The following is a 19,393-nucleotide window of genomic DNA, read 5'->3' as shown; positions in this document are numbered from 1 at the left end:
TTGTTCATGTTTAATGGCTATACAATCTTGGTTTTAAGAAATGATTTACTGCCTTAATGACCTTACATTCTTTTGTGCTGATTCTGCTATATGTCAGTTGGCAAGTTTATTTAGGCAGATTGGGGGTTACCTATGAAGCCTCGGCTGTCAAGCAGCCTGCGCTTTTTAATAGTTCAGTTTTCAATTGCTTTTAGGATTTTAGTCTAATCATAAACACATGATTAACTACTTACCTTTTTCTCCTAAAACTGAGGAACTCCCTATGCTCACATGTATTCATTTACTTACTTTTGCATTTAATATCCTATAGTTCATACTGCTTTCTCTATACCCATCCTATTGTCTAAGTTTTTTTTCTTTGATCAAAGAACATGCTACCCTTTATGTATTTTGACTGACTCGTGCATGCATATATATATCTATGTATGTATATATATATATGTGTGTGTGTATGATTTCATCACTTTATTGGCCAATTCAATCGTACCTCTCAATCATAATTTAGTCTTGCACACATATGTCAGAAAGCATCCAAATGAAGGTCTGAATCTGAGTGTTTTTTCCTTCTCCTTACTTCATCATGAAGACAAGGAAAAGCAGTTAACTCAGATTCCATTTCAATTCTACAACAATCTAGCATGTTGTTGTTACATATGAGCCAGGAGTTTTGGTGTAAAATTTGTTAAAGAAATCACAAAAGATTTCCATAATTTAAAGCTGAGTTATTTATAAATTGACCTAAATTTATTTTAATGCACAACTCCTCATTTGTGTATAATGATGAAAATGGAATCTGTAACATATAATTAATGTTAACATTTTACTTCTCCAAGCCATGAATACAAGTCTGCAGTTTAATCCCAGTGCAGCCTGAATGGGGCAGACTTGAACTCAGCCAAAGCAAGACTGAGTGGCTTTGGGTGTTTGGACCTTCTGTTGCTGGGCATCTTCCATCTTTGATCCTGGATGGGATGGAATTGTCTATATAGTGCATAATCTGGGGGTCCTTTTGAACTCACGGGCGTCCTTCTGCTGGAAGAGCAAATGGCAATTGTGGCCAGGAGAGCTTTTGTGCACCTTTGGGTTGTGTTGTAGTTGTTCCCATTATTGGACCAACAACCCCTGCTAATTTTATATTGGACCTCCAAATGTTTGAAGGGTCCCATCTACTAGTTGGCGCTAACAATCATTATGGCCTCTTCTTCAACTGCTACATATTTTAATTTTTATATTTGTGGTAGGATTTTTTTCATTTATTTTAAGATTGATTGCTGCCCAGAACAGATGGGCAACCAAACAAATTGAATAGATAGATAGATAGATAGATAGATAGATAGATACATACATACATAATCATGGTTTAATATTTTCTGTGAATAAGCACTTGAGAAGCCACAAAATGGAGATGAAAGAGTTTAATGCTCAATTCTGTTCCATCAGGAACAAAAAAAAATAGTAACATTATGAGGTATTGCAGCTACCACAGAATTTTGAGCAATCAAAAATGTCCTATGCTTATTTTAGGAAAACATAAATAAGTGCATAGTATAAAATGAATATGCCATAGAATTGCAGCTGAGCATATAAAACTGTCAAATTAGATCCAGACTAAATAAATTGAATTATTCCCTCTGATTGTAATGGGTATTACTGTCCTGACTAAGAGAGCCAATTGGGGTTGTGGTTAGAGGCACTGGGCTAGAAATCAGGAAACTCTGAGTTCTAGTCCTGCATGAAAGCCAGCTGGGTGATTTTGAGCCACTTGCTCTCTCTCAGTCCTAGGAAGGAGGTGAGGGCAAACCACTTCAACCACTTCTGAAAATGATGTCAAGAAAAGGAGCGTTGGCTTACCTGAACGCCTTTTCTCAGCATGATGATGAAGAATCCACCAATGGGTTATTTCAGTCCTCCTGCCCAATCAGATCAAGTTGTCAAGTTGTCACGCCTCCTCATTATCTGGGACCTCCCAGTTTCATCGACGGCATAGCCAATGACAACAGTTCGACGTGATGACTCTCAAGCAGGTATTAAAAGAAACTAATGTAACAAGTATCCTACCCGGACCCGACTGACATCTAATGGGGAGGGCATGGATTCTTCATCATCATGCTGAGAAAAGGCGTTCAGGTAACCAACGCTCCTTCTCCAGCATGACTGAAGAATCCACCAATGGGACGTACCAAAGTCTCCAGAGTCCCTATGGGTGGGAGTCAGTTGGGGTCGGACCCCCAGATGGTGTGACTACTTGTAAAATACGCCTACCAAAAATGGCCTCAGCTGACGCAAATTTGTCTAAACGATAACGCTTAATGAATGGTGAGGGCGAGGACCATGTTGCCGCCCTGCAAATGTCTTCGATGGATGCCTGGGTTGCCCACACCGCAGTTGTAGCGGCACTGCGAGTGGAGTGAGCCATCACATGAGGAGGAACTGGTAAGGCAAGAGAAACGTAAGTGCTTGAGATACAAGCCCTGATCCACCTACCTATGGTGGAAGCCGATATCTTTTGACCCATCGAAGAAGGTTGGAATGGTACAAAGAGGGCTTCCGACTTATGTCAGGGCGCCATACGCTTGATATAACAACGTAAGGCTCTCCTTACATCCAGAGTATGCCAACGTCGTTCCAATTCATGTGACGGATGAGGACACAAATTTGGAAGGATGACCTCCTGTGCTGTATGGAAAACTGTATTAACCTTTGGGATGAATGAAGGGTCTAGCCTGAGAAACACTCCGTCCTCATGAAACGTGCACAGGTCCTTTCTAACCAACAAGGCAGCTAATTCCAAAATGTGCCTAGCTGAGGTAATAGCAATCAGGAAGGAGATCTTGAGCGACAAATGTTGCAAGGAACACATTTTGAGTGGTTCAAAGGGAGCTGAAGTTAGTGCCTGAAGGACTTGAGGTAAGTCCCAAGAGGGATACCTATGAACTACAGGCGGTCTATTATTCGTGACTCCCCTAAGGAATGCCCGAATGGAGGGATGCCTTGATAAGGACCCTGAGGAATCCCATGAGAGTACCGAGGAAAGTGCGGCTAACTGCGTATAGTGTTGGGTGCCAGCCCTTTGTTGACGCCCTCCATTAGGTATTCCAGCACCCTGGGAATAATTACCTGTGACAGACTTACGTGATTCTTGTTGTACCAGCGACAGAAATTCTTCCACATATGGTCATAAATGCAGTTCATTGCCAGTCTCCTGGCCACCTGGATCATATCAATCACTTCCGCCGAATAAGATTCCCTAGTCAGGGTACTGCGTTTAGTGCCAGGCGGTCAATTGAAGCCATTGGAGGTCTGCATGTTGAAGATCCCTCTGTGTCAGCCATATTCAGCTGTCGGGAATCCTCCACGGGACTGAGGATGAAAGACTCACCAGGTCCGTGAACCATGGTCTCCTGAGCCAGTAAGGAGCGATGAAGACCACTTCCGCCTGCTCCTCCAGGATCTTCCTGATTGCTGCTGGAAGCAGAGGCAATGGGGGAAAGGCATACAACAGACCTTGTGGCCACCGGCTGCGCAGCGCATCTGTCCCCTCTGCTCCCCGGGAGGGGAACCGAGAAAAGAATCTGGGCAGCTGAGCATTCCCTGGGGAGGCAAACAGGTCCACGATCGGACGACCAAATCTGTCCGATATCTCCCTGAAGATATCTGGATGTAACATCCACTCCGAATGATCCACTATCAACCTGCTGAGAAAGTCTGCCTCTCGATTTGCCTCTCCCAAAATATGCTCGGCCCTGATGGAGAGCAGGTGTTTCTCTGCCCAGGAGCTCAATGCTCGAGCCTCCGTCATGAGGGATTTGGACTGGGTGCCCCCTTGCTGATTCACGTGAGCCTTTGTGGCCACGTTGTCTGTGTGGACCAGTACATTCTGACCTCTGACTATAGTGTGGAATTTTTGGAGAGCTAGATGTATTGCCCTAAGCTCTAACCAGTTTATACTGTGTTTGAGATCTGTTTGTGACCACCGACCCTGAGCTATCTGGCATTGGAGATGTGCCCCCCAACCAAAGAGACTTGCGTCCATAGTCACCTGAACTTGACTGGGCTTCTTGAACAGGGTCCCCTTGTGAATAGCCGATGAAGTCCACCAACTGAGTGATAGACATACCTGATGAGGAACCCGGACCAACCGGTTGGATGTACTGGTGTGCTGTCTCTGGTACGGAACCACTGCAAGTCCCGGGCATGTAGCCGGGCCCACGGCACTATTGCTATGCATGATATTAGCTTGCCCAGGAGTTGAGAAAATATGGCCAATGACACAGCCCTGCCTCTGCTCACCCTGCATGCCAGGTCTCTGATGCTCCTGCGCCTCTCCTCTGACTACATGTGGCACGAGTCCATATCTATCACTACTCCCAGATGAAGCAGGCGGGTAGAGGGAGCTCTTTTTGAAATTTATCAGGAAGCCGTGGTTCTGCAGGGTCCTTATGGTGAGGGCCAAATCCGAATGGGCGGCTGAGACTGACAGGGACTGAATCAGGATGTCGTCCAAATAACACTGGATCCGTACTGGAACCAGCCTTAAATGAGATGCCAGTACCGCCAGGATTTTGGTAAATACTGCCATACAGTTCCCAGAGACCGGTGAGGTCCCATAGATTGGGCCTCCTTCAGGTCCCGTCGGCTAGACAATGTCGGCTGGCGGGCCCTCGGGGAAGGGCCATTTCTGTGGTGGCTCCGACCTGGTGGAATCAACTTCCCCCCGAGGTTCGAACTACTCCCACCCTGCCAGCCTTTAAGAAAGCCATTAAAACTCTCCTGCTCCGGCAGGCCTGGGGCTGATGTCCCGGGGGGGGGATATGATCGGACACGCTGTATGAATGTATTTATTTTATTGTTTTATTTTCAGATTATTGTTTTAATTTTGTACGCTGCCCTGAGTCCCTTGGGATTGGGCGGCATATAAATTTTAGAAATAAAATAAAATAAATAAATAAATACCCTGGAAGCTGAGGGGAGGCTGAATGGTAGAGCCCTGTATTGAAAGTGGCAGTTGAGGTAACAGAAACGCAGGTACCTGCAGTGTTCCGGGAGGATGGGGATGTGTAGGTATGCCTCCTTTAGATCTATTGAGGTCAGTAGATCTCCCCGCCTGATACTGGTTAGTATGGAATGCAACGTCTGCATTTTGAACTTCCGGTATTGAAGGTAAAGGTTCAGTCCCTTGAGATTGAGGATTGCCCTCCATCCCCCAGAAGCTTTTGGGACTACAAATAGGATGGAAATACCCTAGCCCCGCCTGGTTAGGGGGAACCTCTTCTATTGCCTTGATGGTGAGAAGGTGTTGGATAGCATCTTCCATGAGTCCTCTTTTTACGGGGTTTCTCATGGCTGGGCAAGACACAAAGTGATTTAATGGCATGGATTTGAACTCCAGGGACAGGCCTTCTCTGATAGTATGCAGAACCCAGGAGTCTGTGGTCATGTTTTCCCATTGGCGTATGAAGAGAGTGAGTCTGCCACCAATGGGAGGGGTTCCCTCTGAGTCATTTTCTGCGATGGAAGGGGCGACCCCTCTGCAACGAAAGGAATGTTTAGTTTGTGGCTGGTACCTGTTTCTATCCCTATAACCTGTCCTGTCAAAGGAGCGCTCAGGCTTAGGAGCTGGTGGCCGGTACGGTTGCACAGGCTCTGTTGCGGCCCAAGTCCGAAAGGACTGTCGGTGATTGTAAGGGAGGAACTGTCTGGTAATTCTCCTTGCTACATGAGAAATGACTTTTTGTTTCTGTTTGTTCTCAATGAGACATGGCGTTAGGGCCTCCCCAAATAATCTACCACCCGTGAAGGAGGCTGTGGCTGCGCGCCACTTATGTTTGCTTTCGGCTCTCCAGTTTTTTAGCCACAGAAGCCTCCTAGCGACTACGTTGGAAGCCATTGCTTGGGCTGAATGTTTGGCCGAATACAGGGAGATATCCGCCATATATTCAGATGTGGCTAATAATTTGGTCAAATCCTGATGGATCCTGGTTTGTTCCAGCGAAATTCTATCCTGTAACTGACGAAGCCAGGTAATAGAGATCCTTGCAAAGAAGGAAGTGGCCATTGCTGCCTTAGCTGATCATGCAGATGCCAAATGCGCCTTGCGCAAGGTCATTTCGAATTTTTTATCTTCTGCCTTAAGGACATCCGATACATCTGCTGGGAGACTGGCAGTCGAAAATAGAGGGGCCAGAGATTCATCCACCTTTGGAACCTCTAATAGGTCTGCTAAAATCTTTGTCATGTCTACTATTTTGCGCTTAGTTGCATCTTGAGTCGGCTGAGCAGCAGGTGACTCCCACTGTCCCTGAATATTTTTGAGGAATAACAGGGGACAGGGAATTTGGAGGTGTTTGTCTAGTGGCTCAGCAAACAGAGGCTTAGTTTCCTGATCAGAGGAAGGTTGAGGGGTTGGGACCGGGTGGGAGGAAAGCTTACTCACTTCACAGGCTCTGCGCAGCAAGGCAGGAAAAAGCGAAGCATTGAACAACTCTGACATAGGCTGAGAATCATAAGTGGGTTCCTCACAATCTGACCAACCGTCCTTACCTCCCTCATAATCTGAAACATTAGAGTCAGAATCAGGAGAATGGGATGGGGAGACCATACCTGACCAATCCAGTGAAGGACGTGTAGCGATCGTTGGTGCAGAAGAAGGCCCCGGAATGGGAGACGCCTGCTGGTGACCCGCTGACGCCATGGCTTGGGACACAGCCTGCGATATCCACACTTGGAGCTGGTCAGAGAGAGACTGCTCTAGCGGAGGCCTTAACCCCGCAGCAGGTGGTGTGATAGCAGCGGTGGGTGCTGCCAATGGGCCGGGCAAATTAAGGTCCTCCCCAAACACAGGTGGTCCTACCTGACCAAAGGTCTGAGCCGGGACCTGCTGATGCGCATTCTCAGGTGACCAAGCTCTCGATGTGGACGGTTGAGGTGCTCCCGTGTCAGGTGGTGTGGAAGTCGACAGTGTAGGACCTCTTTCAGCAGACAAGCATTGGGCCCGGGAGAATTGCTTCTCCAGGGCTCTGTGTGTACATTTGCCCTGCCTGTCACTTGCCGTGCCCGCCCTCCTGCTGTGCTTAGATTTGGCTTTTGCCTTACCTGAAGGTGCCTCGGGTGCCAGTTCAGCTTGGGCGGGGGTGCTGTCCATGTCCAAAGGATGTGGCTCAGTGGTTTCTGCCATTTCCATCGAGATGCAACCCAAAGGTGACTTTGGGACTGACTCAGTCTGCAAGGGACGTCAGAGACCCCCGTGAAGGGGGACTGACTTCACATGGATTGGCGTGAGTCGGCCCACTGGCTAACCTGAACTCATGCTTGGCGCAGAAGCACTCGTCGCCCAGCAGTGGACCTGATATTGAGTTGCTGGCGAAATCACACATGTCCCAACAATAGTGGTGATGGTCAGGAACTTGAAGCAACTACTAGATGCAGAGGGGCAGATAGGCAATGTGGCAAGCAGGCCTAAAGGACTGAAGCTGCTGCTGAATCCACACTCGTTGTAATAACTGATGTCTTCAATAGGAAGATAAAATCTGAAACATTAAGGCTCAAGATAAATTTAACACAATGATGGGAAAGCACATGAAAGATCTGTGCACTATATAGAGCCAATATATGACTGTAGCAATTTTTTTTAATAATCACACAAAATGGTGTCCTAGTCTGGTGTGAAATGGGCGTTTCCCTGTGAAAATGTTTTCCTAAATGGCGGACGCCCTGAGCTCTGAGGAAGGAAGAGTGGAGGGGAGGGGGGAGAGGAGGGTGAAGATCCTCTTAAGGCAGTCCAAGTGTAGCCAAAGAGAAGAAAGCTAATTTGAGGCTTTTCAACGATGCAGGAATCTGAGTTGCAAATCACGCCTAACAGCTGTTGGGCGTGAAAGAGCTCACCCCTGCAGTGTGAGGCTTTCTCCTCTTCAGAGGCAGCGGAAGGGCAAGCAAAATGATTGGCAAAATCCCCCCCCATCACTCGCTCCAAGCAATCACTCGGAAGAATTTGCCCAAAAGGAAACTTCGTCAAAAAAACAAACTCCGTGTATTCAAAATGGCGGCCACTATAGAAATCTCTGACTGAGCCCGGTCAAGAAGAAGCCATGAGGCTTCAAAATGGCAGCCACCAGCAGAAACGCGCTTGCTTTCTAGGGAGGAGAATAAACGATCCCCTTCTAACTGCCACAAAGGGAAACTCCCCCCAATTTACTGGGTAAAAGGAAAAAACTTTTTTTGGAATAGCTCAGCAAACTGCTGAACTCAGGGAAGGGAAAAAACCACCCCCTTCCAGTCCTGGAGAGGAGTCCTACCCTAGCCCTGAAGAGACAGGGAAATAGAATCAGATCTCCCAGAAGGGAAACAATTTACACTAAATCTCCCAATCTCAAAGAATCCATCAATGAATTAATAACATCTTGTCTGACCTGCTCCAGATGAACTGAGAGTCAAGTTATCACGTCTTCAATGGGTGAAAGACCAAGATGAAACTGGGAGGTCTCAGATAATGAGGAGGCGTGACAACTTGACAACTTGGTCTGATTGGGCAGGAGGACTGAAATAACCCATTGGTGGATTCTTCAGTCATCATGCTGGAGAACTGTAGGGACTAGTCAAGAAATCATCAAGAACCAAGACTGACTCAAAGACTCCACATGTCCCAGCTAAACTCAATCCAAGCCCTCTAGGTTTTTTGTCATCTCTCTTCTCTTTCCTCTCCTTGTTCACTTATTTAAACCAGCTTCCTCCCACTGAAAGGAATATTTTAGCTGCTCCAAAACAGATGAAAAGAGAGAATCTCCAAGCTTCTCGTGGCTTTGTTTGCTAGGAATTCTGGTGTTGGAAAGCATTAACACTGAAGGTTTCCACAAAAGCACAGGCATGTCAAACTCACAACATCATGTGATGTCATGCGATGTATCAGGACTTTCCCCCTATTGCCGGCAATAGGGTGGGTGCAGTTTCAGTGTGATGTATCCGGCCCATGGGCCGGCAGTTTGACATGCCTGCTCTAGCATGATGGAGGAGCCTCAAGAACTCTGTGACTACAGCTTTAACTAAGTTGCCTATCACTGTTTGTAAGGTATTAAATCAGGGATCTTCAAACTTGGCCCTTTATGACTTGTGGAATTCAACTCCCAGAATTCCTCAGCAGCATGCCTGGCTGAGAAATTGTGGGAGTTGAAGTCCACAAGTCATAAAAGGGCCAAGTTTGAAGACCCCTGTATTAAATGGTCAACTAAATGTATCAAAAGCCTTGCATCTGAAGTGCTCCACAGCAGCATTTGTAATCTGCCTGTCAACTGTCTGACTAGCAGACCCAACAAAAGAACTCAAGGCATTTCAGTCCCAGCAGGTTAAGCTTTATTGGGTATAGCATTTCAGAACTGAAGAATCAAAACCAGCTCTGAGTTTTCCCATGTGAAAGTTTGCTTACTTAAAAGATAGATTCCCATGCCCCCACCAACTGGGTGTTCACATTGTCCAACAGTACTCTTCCATTTTGTTATGGGAACAGTTCACTTCGCCATCAAACACCGGCAGCAATGACCTTGACATGGGGCAGGCTCTCACGGTCCATGAATGGCTTCTTGGCGTTCCATTTCCTCCCTTCATTTTCTACCCCTCCCCCTTTTCTATGGCAAGATGAGGAAGCTAGCAGGCATTGTAGCGATTCAATCTTGATGCTGCCAGTGGGACATCACAAGCTGCTGAGTATACATGCTCTTCAATCCCATGAATGCGGTTCTTTTCTTACCACCTGTCTGTGCATTGGGAAGAAAGTGTTCTCTTCTGTATAGTATCAATCCTTTGCACTGTGACCAAAGATGCTATCTCCAATAGGTCCTCTGCTTCCCAGCATGCCATTTATAAATTGCAGCAAGGGAAGTGCCTTGGGAGGTCAGTGGCTACGTTTAGTTTCTGTTCCAAAGGCTTGCATGATAGTAAATTTCATAAAAGCTTTGACAACAGAATTTGTTCTGTAGTAGTGAGTCAGTGACTTGTACAAGTCTTCACCTGATATGCTTATGCTCACCATGGCATCTCTGAACTCCTCGTTCTCTGGTATGTTGTGATGTTGACAGATCATTAAATGCCCACTGATCAAGGTGAACAAATATTAACATTATGCAGTAGATAATGTTTGCCACACAAGGATGCTATGATTGGCACATCCATATGCATGATGCCCGTTGCACTTGTGGTACACAACATGTAGCTTTTTAAAAATGGGTCTTCTAAGGATATCAAAGTGTAAACAAGTGTATCAGGTAAGACTTTGGCTGCTGTTACATTTTAATTTGTCTACCTGGAAACAGCTGATATTTACAGAATCCACTTTCAGTGGACTACATAGTATTTTAATGTCAATAAATTATATATTTTAACAAATATATTATAAAACAATGCACCTCTTTGTTGTGGAAATTGATAGTGATTGCTAGGAGGGATAAAGTGCAGATTTTTACTTTGCATCCATACAAGAAGCTGTGACACAACTTTGTTGGTGGGGTTTTTTTTTGGTAGTTATGTAGAATTATGAATAAGGTGAAGCTGTAAATGCTGATTATTGGAAACATCAACTGAATCCTTTCTTGGCTTTGGAGAACTTATCAAAACCTTTTTGTTTCCAAGCTTATAATTGCAAGAGCAAGATATTTCATACCAAAAAATGGGGATTATTATAATTTTGGGTTTTGTGGTTGTGAGAAGTTGCCAGATACAATGCGGTTTGAATTCAGTTTGTGATTACTCGGATAATAAGAGTCCCACAAATCAGAACCAGATAAATGTTTTTAGAAGTGTAGAGAAATCTACCTAGATAAAAAGGCAGCTGGCCATTTCTATCTGTTTCTTATTGGATTGGATTTCCAGAAAGAGTTTATCCAACCCCTTGTGACCTTGGATTGGAAAGCTCGTATCAGCCAGCCTGATCTTTTAGGATTTCATTCCAACTTCCAGTTGGTAGACATATGATGACCCTTCATTGCAGAGATTACAGCTGATTTGAAGAAAGACTCGTGGTTGGTTTTCTTTTAGGTTTTCACAGAGTTGAAAAACTGCCTGTCAGTAGCCTTTTATATATATACAGCTTTGGGATAAAGTTATACTGCACAATCAGTAATACCGTCTACTACACAGAGCAGGAAGGAGACACTTGGAAGAAGGTTTGTCTGGGTGAGACTATCTAGCTCTGTGCATCCCACTCTGTGCATGCACAGAGCTAGATAGTCTCATCCAGACTTCTAGCTGGTGCTGGAAGTTTAATAATAGGAAGTAGGAAAAGAAGAAACAAGCCATCTTCTTTAACCTAAAGCACTTTCAAACAAAAAAATCTAGACCACAGGTCCCCAACCTTGGCCACTTTATGACTTGTGGACTTCAACTCCCAGAATTCCTCAGCCAGCTTGTCTGGCTGAGGAATTCTGGGAATTGACGTCCACAAGTATAAAGTGACCAAGTTTTGGGACCCCTGATCTAGACCAGTTCAAAATTAGGAGTGCCATTGTTTCAGATCTGAGTAGATTTATTCAGCTGCTTTACAGTTCAAATGATAATAAATCTTTCTTTTTGTTCTAGTGAAGTTCTACAGAATGTACCAATTTCTCCATTGTAGAAATCTCTTACCTCAAACCTCCTCTGGCTACTGATTTTAGTCATCCTAGCAGATCTTTTAAGGGGAATACTTTGGCAGGGAATAAAAAGCAATGTACCAACTTGCTTCACATTTGGAAACAATGCAGTGTGGAAAAAAGGACCCAAAGAAAAAGTTCCAGAAAAAAAATTGGAATTCACAGAACGTATTCCAGTCCTCCCAGAACTCAATTTTGAGGGCTACAAGAGCCCGGTTTTCTGAGCCCAATCTTAATTGGGGAATAAAGAAATGAGGTTTAAGCTTCCTCTTTTGGCTCTGGAATCATTGCCTGACTATATTGTAAGAAATCTGAAGAGCTCTAATGTTGTGTTCTTTGTTGTTATTGTTGTTGTTCAAGCCTGGGTTCTTTCCTGAGGGGACATTTTATTATAATTTTAGTATTAACGATACTATTTCAGTTCCAGATTCGAGTCTAAGTTGATTTCCAGGTTTTGACTATTTGATCACAGTTTGACCATTATAGATCTTCGATATATTGCATTGTCTAGAAACTGTCAACTCAATATGACTCCTTCTTACTCCTGTACATAAGAATAGACCAGGTGGGATGAGCATATATTGTGACCCTTTTCTATGTTAAAAGCATCTGTCTCAGAAATTTAGAAAGTACTGGCAAGGTTGGATACTAGTTTGAGATTCTTATTATGATACAAGATTTCTGATAAGGAACAGAGCAGTACAGAAAGAAACTGTAATATTGCAGTGGTTCTCATGCAATTTGACATTGAATTTTGAAAGTTCGTGATGCATGAGGATTTAAGCTATCATAGTCTTGTGTTGTTTTTACAGTGGAGAAAATAACTTCCTGTGTGGTCTCTCCCTGGCCTCCAGCCATATATATAAGTCTGTATCTATCTCTATAGCTCTTTGTGTAAACATAAAACTGAACATGTATGCATACACAAGGATAAAGCACATAAATATTTGTGCCTGAGAAGTTGATTTCATGGAGATGAACCCTTTTTCCTCAGTTGCTTGCATGAATTATGTAACAAGTAAGGAAAAAATAAATTCCAGGATTTCTTTCAATCAACACTTCCTTTTAATATCTAAAATTCTGAAACTGTTTTCTGGGGCGAGGGCTGGAGGTCTCTCTTTTAATTTATGCTATAAATATTGGTACCTACTGATTTATAATAATTTGCAAATATGCTTGATTAGATTCCTGATCAACAAAATATTTACCTTTATGCTGTACAAACATTATACTGTACCTCAAGTGTATTAATTAGATAAGATGCACTGATGGCTTGAAAGAAAGAAGTAAATAGTTTTCTTCCGTTTACAGGAGCTTTCATGTGTGATCATCTGGACTTAATTAATTTCATGATCTGCAATAGAAAAGAATGAATCTTTATGATACAAGATAATGAAATTTAATAGAAAATGAATCTTCATGATTTAAAGGACTCTAGAAAGTAGCTATTTACAAACCCAAGGACAAGTAAATGTGATGCTACCTGCAAATAGAATCAGGTTGGAAACTGCTCTTTTTCCTGCTGAATAAACATGTTCTGTAGCATGTTTTCCCAAAAATAAGACCTATCCCAAAAATAAGCCCTAGCTTGATTTTTCCATGTGCGTCTAATATAAGCTCTACCCAAAAAATAAGCCCTAGCTGAAATCCAGCTGTTGTACAAAGTGGGGCAAGGTACATGTGTAAAAATCAAGCTAGGGTAGGGGGTAGAGCTGCCCCAGGTGTCCCACACCCGCTTACCTTAGGACTGCCACAGCCAAGACCACCCATACCCCGACACCTGTGGCGCTCTGCCTGACTTCTGTTGTGGCTACTTGCAGCCAGACGCCACGTGGAACATCGTGCTGGTGCCACTGCTTATGGCAGGTGGCTACGTGGTGCGTGGCACCGGCTTGCACCAAGAGCCATGTCGTACATCATGCCGGTTCTGCCGCTCATGGCACGTGCTAAAGCACATTACACCATGGCACGAGTGGCAGCACCAGAGTGATGCGCCATTTTGGTGTCTTGCAGAAGAAGTCAAACAGCGGTGCAACAGGTGTCGGGGCCTGGGAGGCCTGGCTGTGGCGGTCCTAAAGTAAGTGGGTAAGACATCGCCCCAAAATAAATCCTAGTGCCTCTTTTGGAGGTATATTAGACCGAGTCTTATTTTGGGGGAAACAACGGTACAAGAAACCTAAGTTATAAAGAATACATTTAGACAGGGAAAGTGATGGTGGAGGAATCTGGAAGTCTTACTTCGTTCAGCTTTCTCATATGAATCAACCTTATTTTAGTTGTATTTTCACTTTTGCAAAATGTGGGATACCTCTGTGACAGATCCAGGAAGCATCTTATCTTTATTCCCAAGCAGTGCTTTGAATGATGTATACATTTACATACCCATCCTCTATTGCATATATGTTATGTTATCTTTTTCAGTTTCACAAACTGCCTTTTAGCTGATTCCCATTCCCAGAGGCGTTCATGAAATATATAGACTTGCTAGCTACCCAGCTCCCAAGTGTTAATTATTGATGTCTTACCCTAAATTGACAGTGATCTCCTGGTTGCCTGTCTTGATGTTAGTTTCTTAATAACATTTTAATTACTCTTTTAAAAAAAATATTTGCTACTTTGGTTTCCATGTCAGTCTGCAAAATATTTTTTTTCTAATCATCTCATTGCTTTTATCAGGACATCAAAGAAAGCTTGGTTTGTCACTGCTTGAAGTAGATGAAATAGTGCATGCTATCATCTAAAGCAGGAATGTGTTCCAAGTCGCAGCTCATCTACTGTAAGTTGAGGTGAGACTTGGGCGATTCATGTTTTCTTTTACTAACAACCCAAGATCTATTAGTTTAGGCTAATGCAAACAACTGAATTACATTGAATTAAACATTGAAATAGAATAAACAAGAAAAAACAAGATCAATTCATCATGAGAGCCAGACAAGACCTAGACTGAATTCATTCCTTCATTCAAAATGTTTATTCCTACTTTTATCCAGCTCATCAGAAGAGCTTAGAGCAAGCAGGGAGGTAATTGTTGCATCTACAGTTAGGTAATTGGAAAGCAAACATTTTTCCTGTTCTAAAAATATTTGAGGTTTAATTCTGCACACTAATTAAAAGAGTCTCCCTTTTTACCAATAAAGCCAAAATCTAAAATTGCTTAATTACTCCAGCAGGTTTATAAGCTACACTAATGTGATTGTCATTAGTGACCATACTGAACATACAGGAATATGTGAGTTTCCAGTTATAAAAAAAATGTCATTGTAAAAAAACCTGTACATCTGCTAAAATATTATATTTTCCATTGCATATGTTTCAGAGCATATATTTCTAAATCTTGTGCCAAATCAATCTCGGTCTGCAGCGCATCATCTCCCTTTCTCTCTCTCTCTTTTAGTTTCTTCTTCTAAGTAGGTGTAAATTGGGCATCGGGGATCTATCTGAGGCTGGCACCAGACAGTTCTTCCTTGTTTTGACTTCAGAGAAGGCTTCCATCTATTTTTCAGGTGTTCTCATAGAGTAAGAGTGGGATGTTTTTACTTAGTATAGTTTGCAGTATTTCTTTCAGCAGAGGGTTTCATGAGAAACATGTGCTCGGCACCATATAAAATAGTATCCTAGCATTATAGTTATACAGTAAAGATTATATATATTTTCCCTTGTGCATAGTGGTGGTGATGATGATGTCTAAAACTGGATACTAAATGTAAGGAATGAAGCTGGCAGGACAGGAACCAGCAGTCTCAGGAAACAAAAAACCAAATTATATTGATAAAGAGCAGATGCCTTCATCACCTTTGTGTGAAGCAAAGGGCCGAGCATCTGATGCTCAGAAAGCAGGAAGAAAAAAATGAAATTCAAAGCTAGGAACACAGAGTAGACTGAGAAAAAAACCCAAATCTTTTCTCTATGCTGAAGTCTTCTTAATTCTTGTCTATGATAAAAAACAACAACCCAACAAATGAGAAATGTATGCTAAATACACAGTCTCCCGAATGAGGGGTCTGGGGAATCAAGATTTATAGCTAGACCTGATGTGGAGATTGATCCTATTATGTTACCTTATATCTTAGCTTTATTTTACTTATGTCACTTTAATTTGGATTAGGAACAAGAGGAAATAGGATGTCATTTTTCCAAGGGATTTAGAACATAGCTGGCATCAGAGGCATCAAGGGAAGCAAATTGTTATGTGTAACCATCATACAAATTATATGATTTGTATGTTTGCATCAGACATATCATTTGTGCAATGACATCAATATATACATGTCATCACAGCTTGTAACAAACATTGCTGAATAGCATTAATCTGCTTTCTGAATTTTTCACAAATTGTATTGATGAACAGAGTTTCTTATACTTATCAATGCAGAGTCACTGGCCTGTCCTATGGAAAATCCTGCTTCCCCTCCCCCCATCTACCAAGGTCTAGATCAGGGGTAAGCAACCTTGGTTCTTTTATGGCTCGCGCGCTCTCTCCCTCCCCCCCCCCCCCAGCCTTCTGACTTGGATAATGAAAATACCTTTTCTGTTTCTAAAGTAATCTGTGAACACAGAAATACATTATCTCCAGGGATGCCCTGTCCCTCTCTCTTCTAATATTTAAAAAGATGCTGGATTTTTTTATTTCATTTTAGAAGGCTTTTGGTGCCTAGGCTATATTGGAAGAGAGCATTGTATATTTTATTGTTGTATATTGTGTTGTTGGGTCTTTCAAGTGGTCAGGATGTGACTTTTGTGTCATTTTCTATTGTTTCTGTTGTTGTACCCCACCCAGGATCTTGGGATTGGGTGGTATAGAAATGTTTGAAATCAATCAAATCAATAAATAAATGATAAACTTCACAATGAAGTTCACAATGTTGGGGTCTTCATGCAGCCCCATTGATTACCTGGTTGGCTGAAGGGAAGAGGTGAACCTCATTAAAGAGCTGTGAGGTGGGCCTTACATGTCCAGCTTCCCTGAAGAATCTGTCTGTCACATGGCATGCTACTGCTGCAAGTGATCTGTTCTCTCTGTATGAAATTATTTTCTGGTTTGCAAAAACCCATCAACATATTGTCATTGAAAAACACACATTTTTTTTTTTTGAAAAAGACAAATATTGTATATCAGCGGTCCCCAATCCGTGGACCGGAACTGGTCTGCGGCATGCTAGAAACTGGGCCACACAGACAAACAAAGCCCCATCCACGGGATGCAGGTAGCACCTAAACCACGCTCTTTCCGGTCTGCGGAAAAACCTCTCTCCTTGGAACAGGTCCCTGGTGCCCAAAAGGTTGGGAGCCTCTGTTGTATATAAGACTTAGATAAAAGGCTTGCAATCTCTTTTTCTGAAAGATGTATCAGATGTTACTGAAATGTATTCTTAAAGCAGATATCCTACATAAAACCAAAATGTTTTTCAAATTTGAAATGTGATTCACACACACACACACACACACACACACACACACACACAAAAAACCACTCACAGTTGTTCTTAATCTTTTCCCTACCCTTCTTGTTCATATTGCACAGTGCTGTTAGGATGGCAAATCTTTTTTTTTTTTTTTTTGGACGGGGAGCAAAACACTTTCTTGGCAGTCATTTTGGTGTTCTGCTTTTTTAAAAGAGAGAGAAGATTTTTATTATAATACCCATTCTGTGAATGCCCTTTCCCAACAAGTTAGCTGGCTTCAGCTTAGGAAAAAAAACAATGAAAACTTTAACTCACTACAATGTTTCAGAGCTAACAAATGAGTTACATCCATCTGAATCTTGTGGTCTCACTCTTTTGAAATCTTGAATTTCATATGCTGAAATGTTGCATTGTTCCACAAACTGGGTTTGAAACTTCATAGCAAATCAGTTTGTCGCACAGATGACTGAGATTGTGGAAAATTTAGTGATCTAGAATAATAAGAAATGGTTAATAGATCTATGAGAAAGATGAAGAGTAGAAGTGGATGATACTATTTTATTTTTGTATTTGTGGGTTTATGTTTCTATATATGTTTTCTCTATTGTCTTTTTGTAATGTTTATTTTAATGTATAGAATTTTAATAAAGTTTATAAAAAGATTACAGTTCTGTGCTATGGCTCTTAAGAGATTTTTCCTTCTGTTTTAGATTTCCAGAATGGACTTTATGATCTAATTTTGAAACCAGATATTAGCTGATAATTAAAGCCTTGCAATCTAAAGTATCATAAAGGTTTTTTTTTAATATTCCAATATTTTCTTTGCAGGTAAAGGCAGCTCAAGCATCTCATCCGACGTGAGTTCAAGTACAGACCACACTCCAACCAAGACTCAAAAGAATGCCGCTACCAGTGAAGGTACAGAGATGATTGTCCTTTTTCTATTTTGTATTTTTTGTAAATTTAAAAAACTGCTAACATCTTTTTCTACTGATCCTTAGAAATCCCTGCCTCTGGCAAAACCAGACAAAAGCCAAAAAGCAATATCATGTCTTCTCCCAAGTTTAGTTCATCACATATTATCTTTTAATATGTTGTACTCCTCCAATAGGAGCACTGAAGGACTATTTTACAAATATAGGTAGTCCTCGGGCTGCAACAGCAATTGGAGCCAGAATTGCTGTCACTAAGTGACATAATTGTAAAATGCAATGTCTTGTGGCTGCATTGTTTAGTGATGGTGGTCCCAACTGTTGTTCTTAAGCTAGAACTGTTCAGTTCACTAAGCAAAGCCCTCATGGGACTCCAACTTCTTGCCGGCTTCTCCATTGACTTTCCTTGTGGGAAGACAGCAGGGAATGTCGGAAATGATGGTCAGGTGACCACGGGGATGGTGTTACACCTGGAACTCTGAGAACCAGCTGTAAGTACCCTTTGTTCAGCACTGCAGCAATTAGAATGGTCGCTAACCAAGTGGTGGTAGCCCAAGGACTACCTTTAACTTAGTGTGATACATTTTGCTTGCTACATCTTACGTTTAAACAATAAAACATTCTTTCAGGATTGTCCTTGGAAGAGCTGCAATTTATTGTTAGAAAAAAGACAAAATAGTGAGGATTCACCCAGTGGAACCTAACTAACTATATTTTTTAGGATAGAAATGGTGTTATTCTGGAAGTTGATCTATAGATAACATTTTCTTGCTTCTTAGAAATATATGCCAAGGGAATCAATGTACATAAAACTAGACTAATGGGTTATTGGAAAACACATGGATGAAGTGCTTTAGAGTGGGATGAAATTTGGAAATCCCTGTCCCTGTCCTTAAGTGGAGGAGTGTGGTTATAAAAGATGGTGGGGAAAAGTCACTTTAAGAAAGGGTGCAAACACACTGTCTCTTGCAATTGAATAATTTATTAAGGCATAATATATCCAGATATGTTGATATCAAGAACGGATAAAAAATTATACAAATACTTCACATCATTATTATTAAGCTACACATATGGATCACAGTTGAGTATGATTGACAGTACAACTAAAGTGCATGCTTTGATTGTTAGAGGAGAAGAATCAATTATTCTCCAAAAGCATGCTATTTCATTATGACAGCACCTCTCATGGTTATATGCTTTATTCTCTATTTTTGCTTTCATACTGTAGAAAGTGTGAGAGGAAATATCTTTCCTTCTATAACTTTCAAAACTGTATGCCTTAGATTTATAGAGTTCCCTGGTGGAAATATTAAATACAGTAGGAAAAGAGTTTTCCTGTGATTCCTCATCATTACTGTTTCTTTACTTTTCTAAATGTGTGAAAAGTTTCTATTGAAGAGTGCTATAAAAATACATGTGTAATTCATCCTGAGTGATCAAGGCC

At 42.1% G+C, this 19,393-nt stretch overlaps 1 protein-coding gene across 1 annotated transcript in view; it reads left to right on the top strand.

Annotated features, from left to right (window-relative positions):
• The window catches only part of FBXL7 (F-box and leucine rich repeat protein 7), a 171,792-nt gene that overhangs the window by 29,260 nt on the left and 123,139 nt on the right, over positions 1-19,393 (top strand). Inside the window, exon 2 of the mRNA XM_039346772.1 lies at positions 17,843-17,932. Within this exon, the coding sequence (XP_039202706.1) occupies positions 17,843-17,932 (90 nt within the window). The remainder of the gene's footprint in view (positions 1-17,842; positions 17,933-19,393) is intronic.

Source organism: Crotalus tigris, unplaced genomic scaffold (genome assembly GCF_016545835.1).
Source record: "Crotalus tigris isolate CLP2741 ecotype Arizona unplaced genomic scaffold, ASM1654583v1 scf7180000018018.2415403412:4055106, whole genome shotgun sequence".
Taxonomy (NCBI): Eukaryota; Metazoa; Chordata; class Lepidosauria; order Squamata; family Viperidae; genus Crotalus; species Crotalus tigris.
This window is presented reverse-complemented; position numbering and strand designations above follow the sequence as displayed.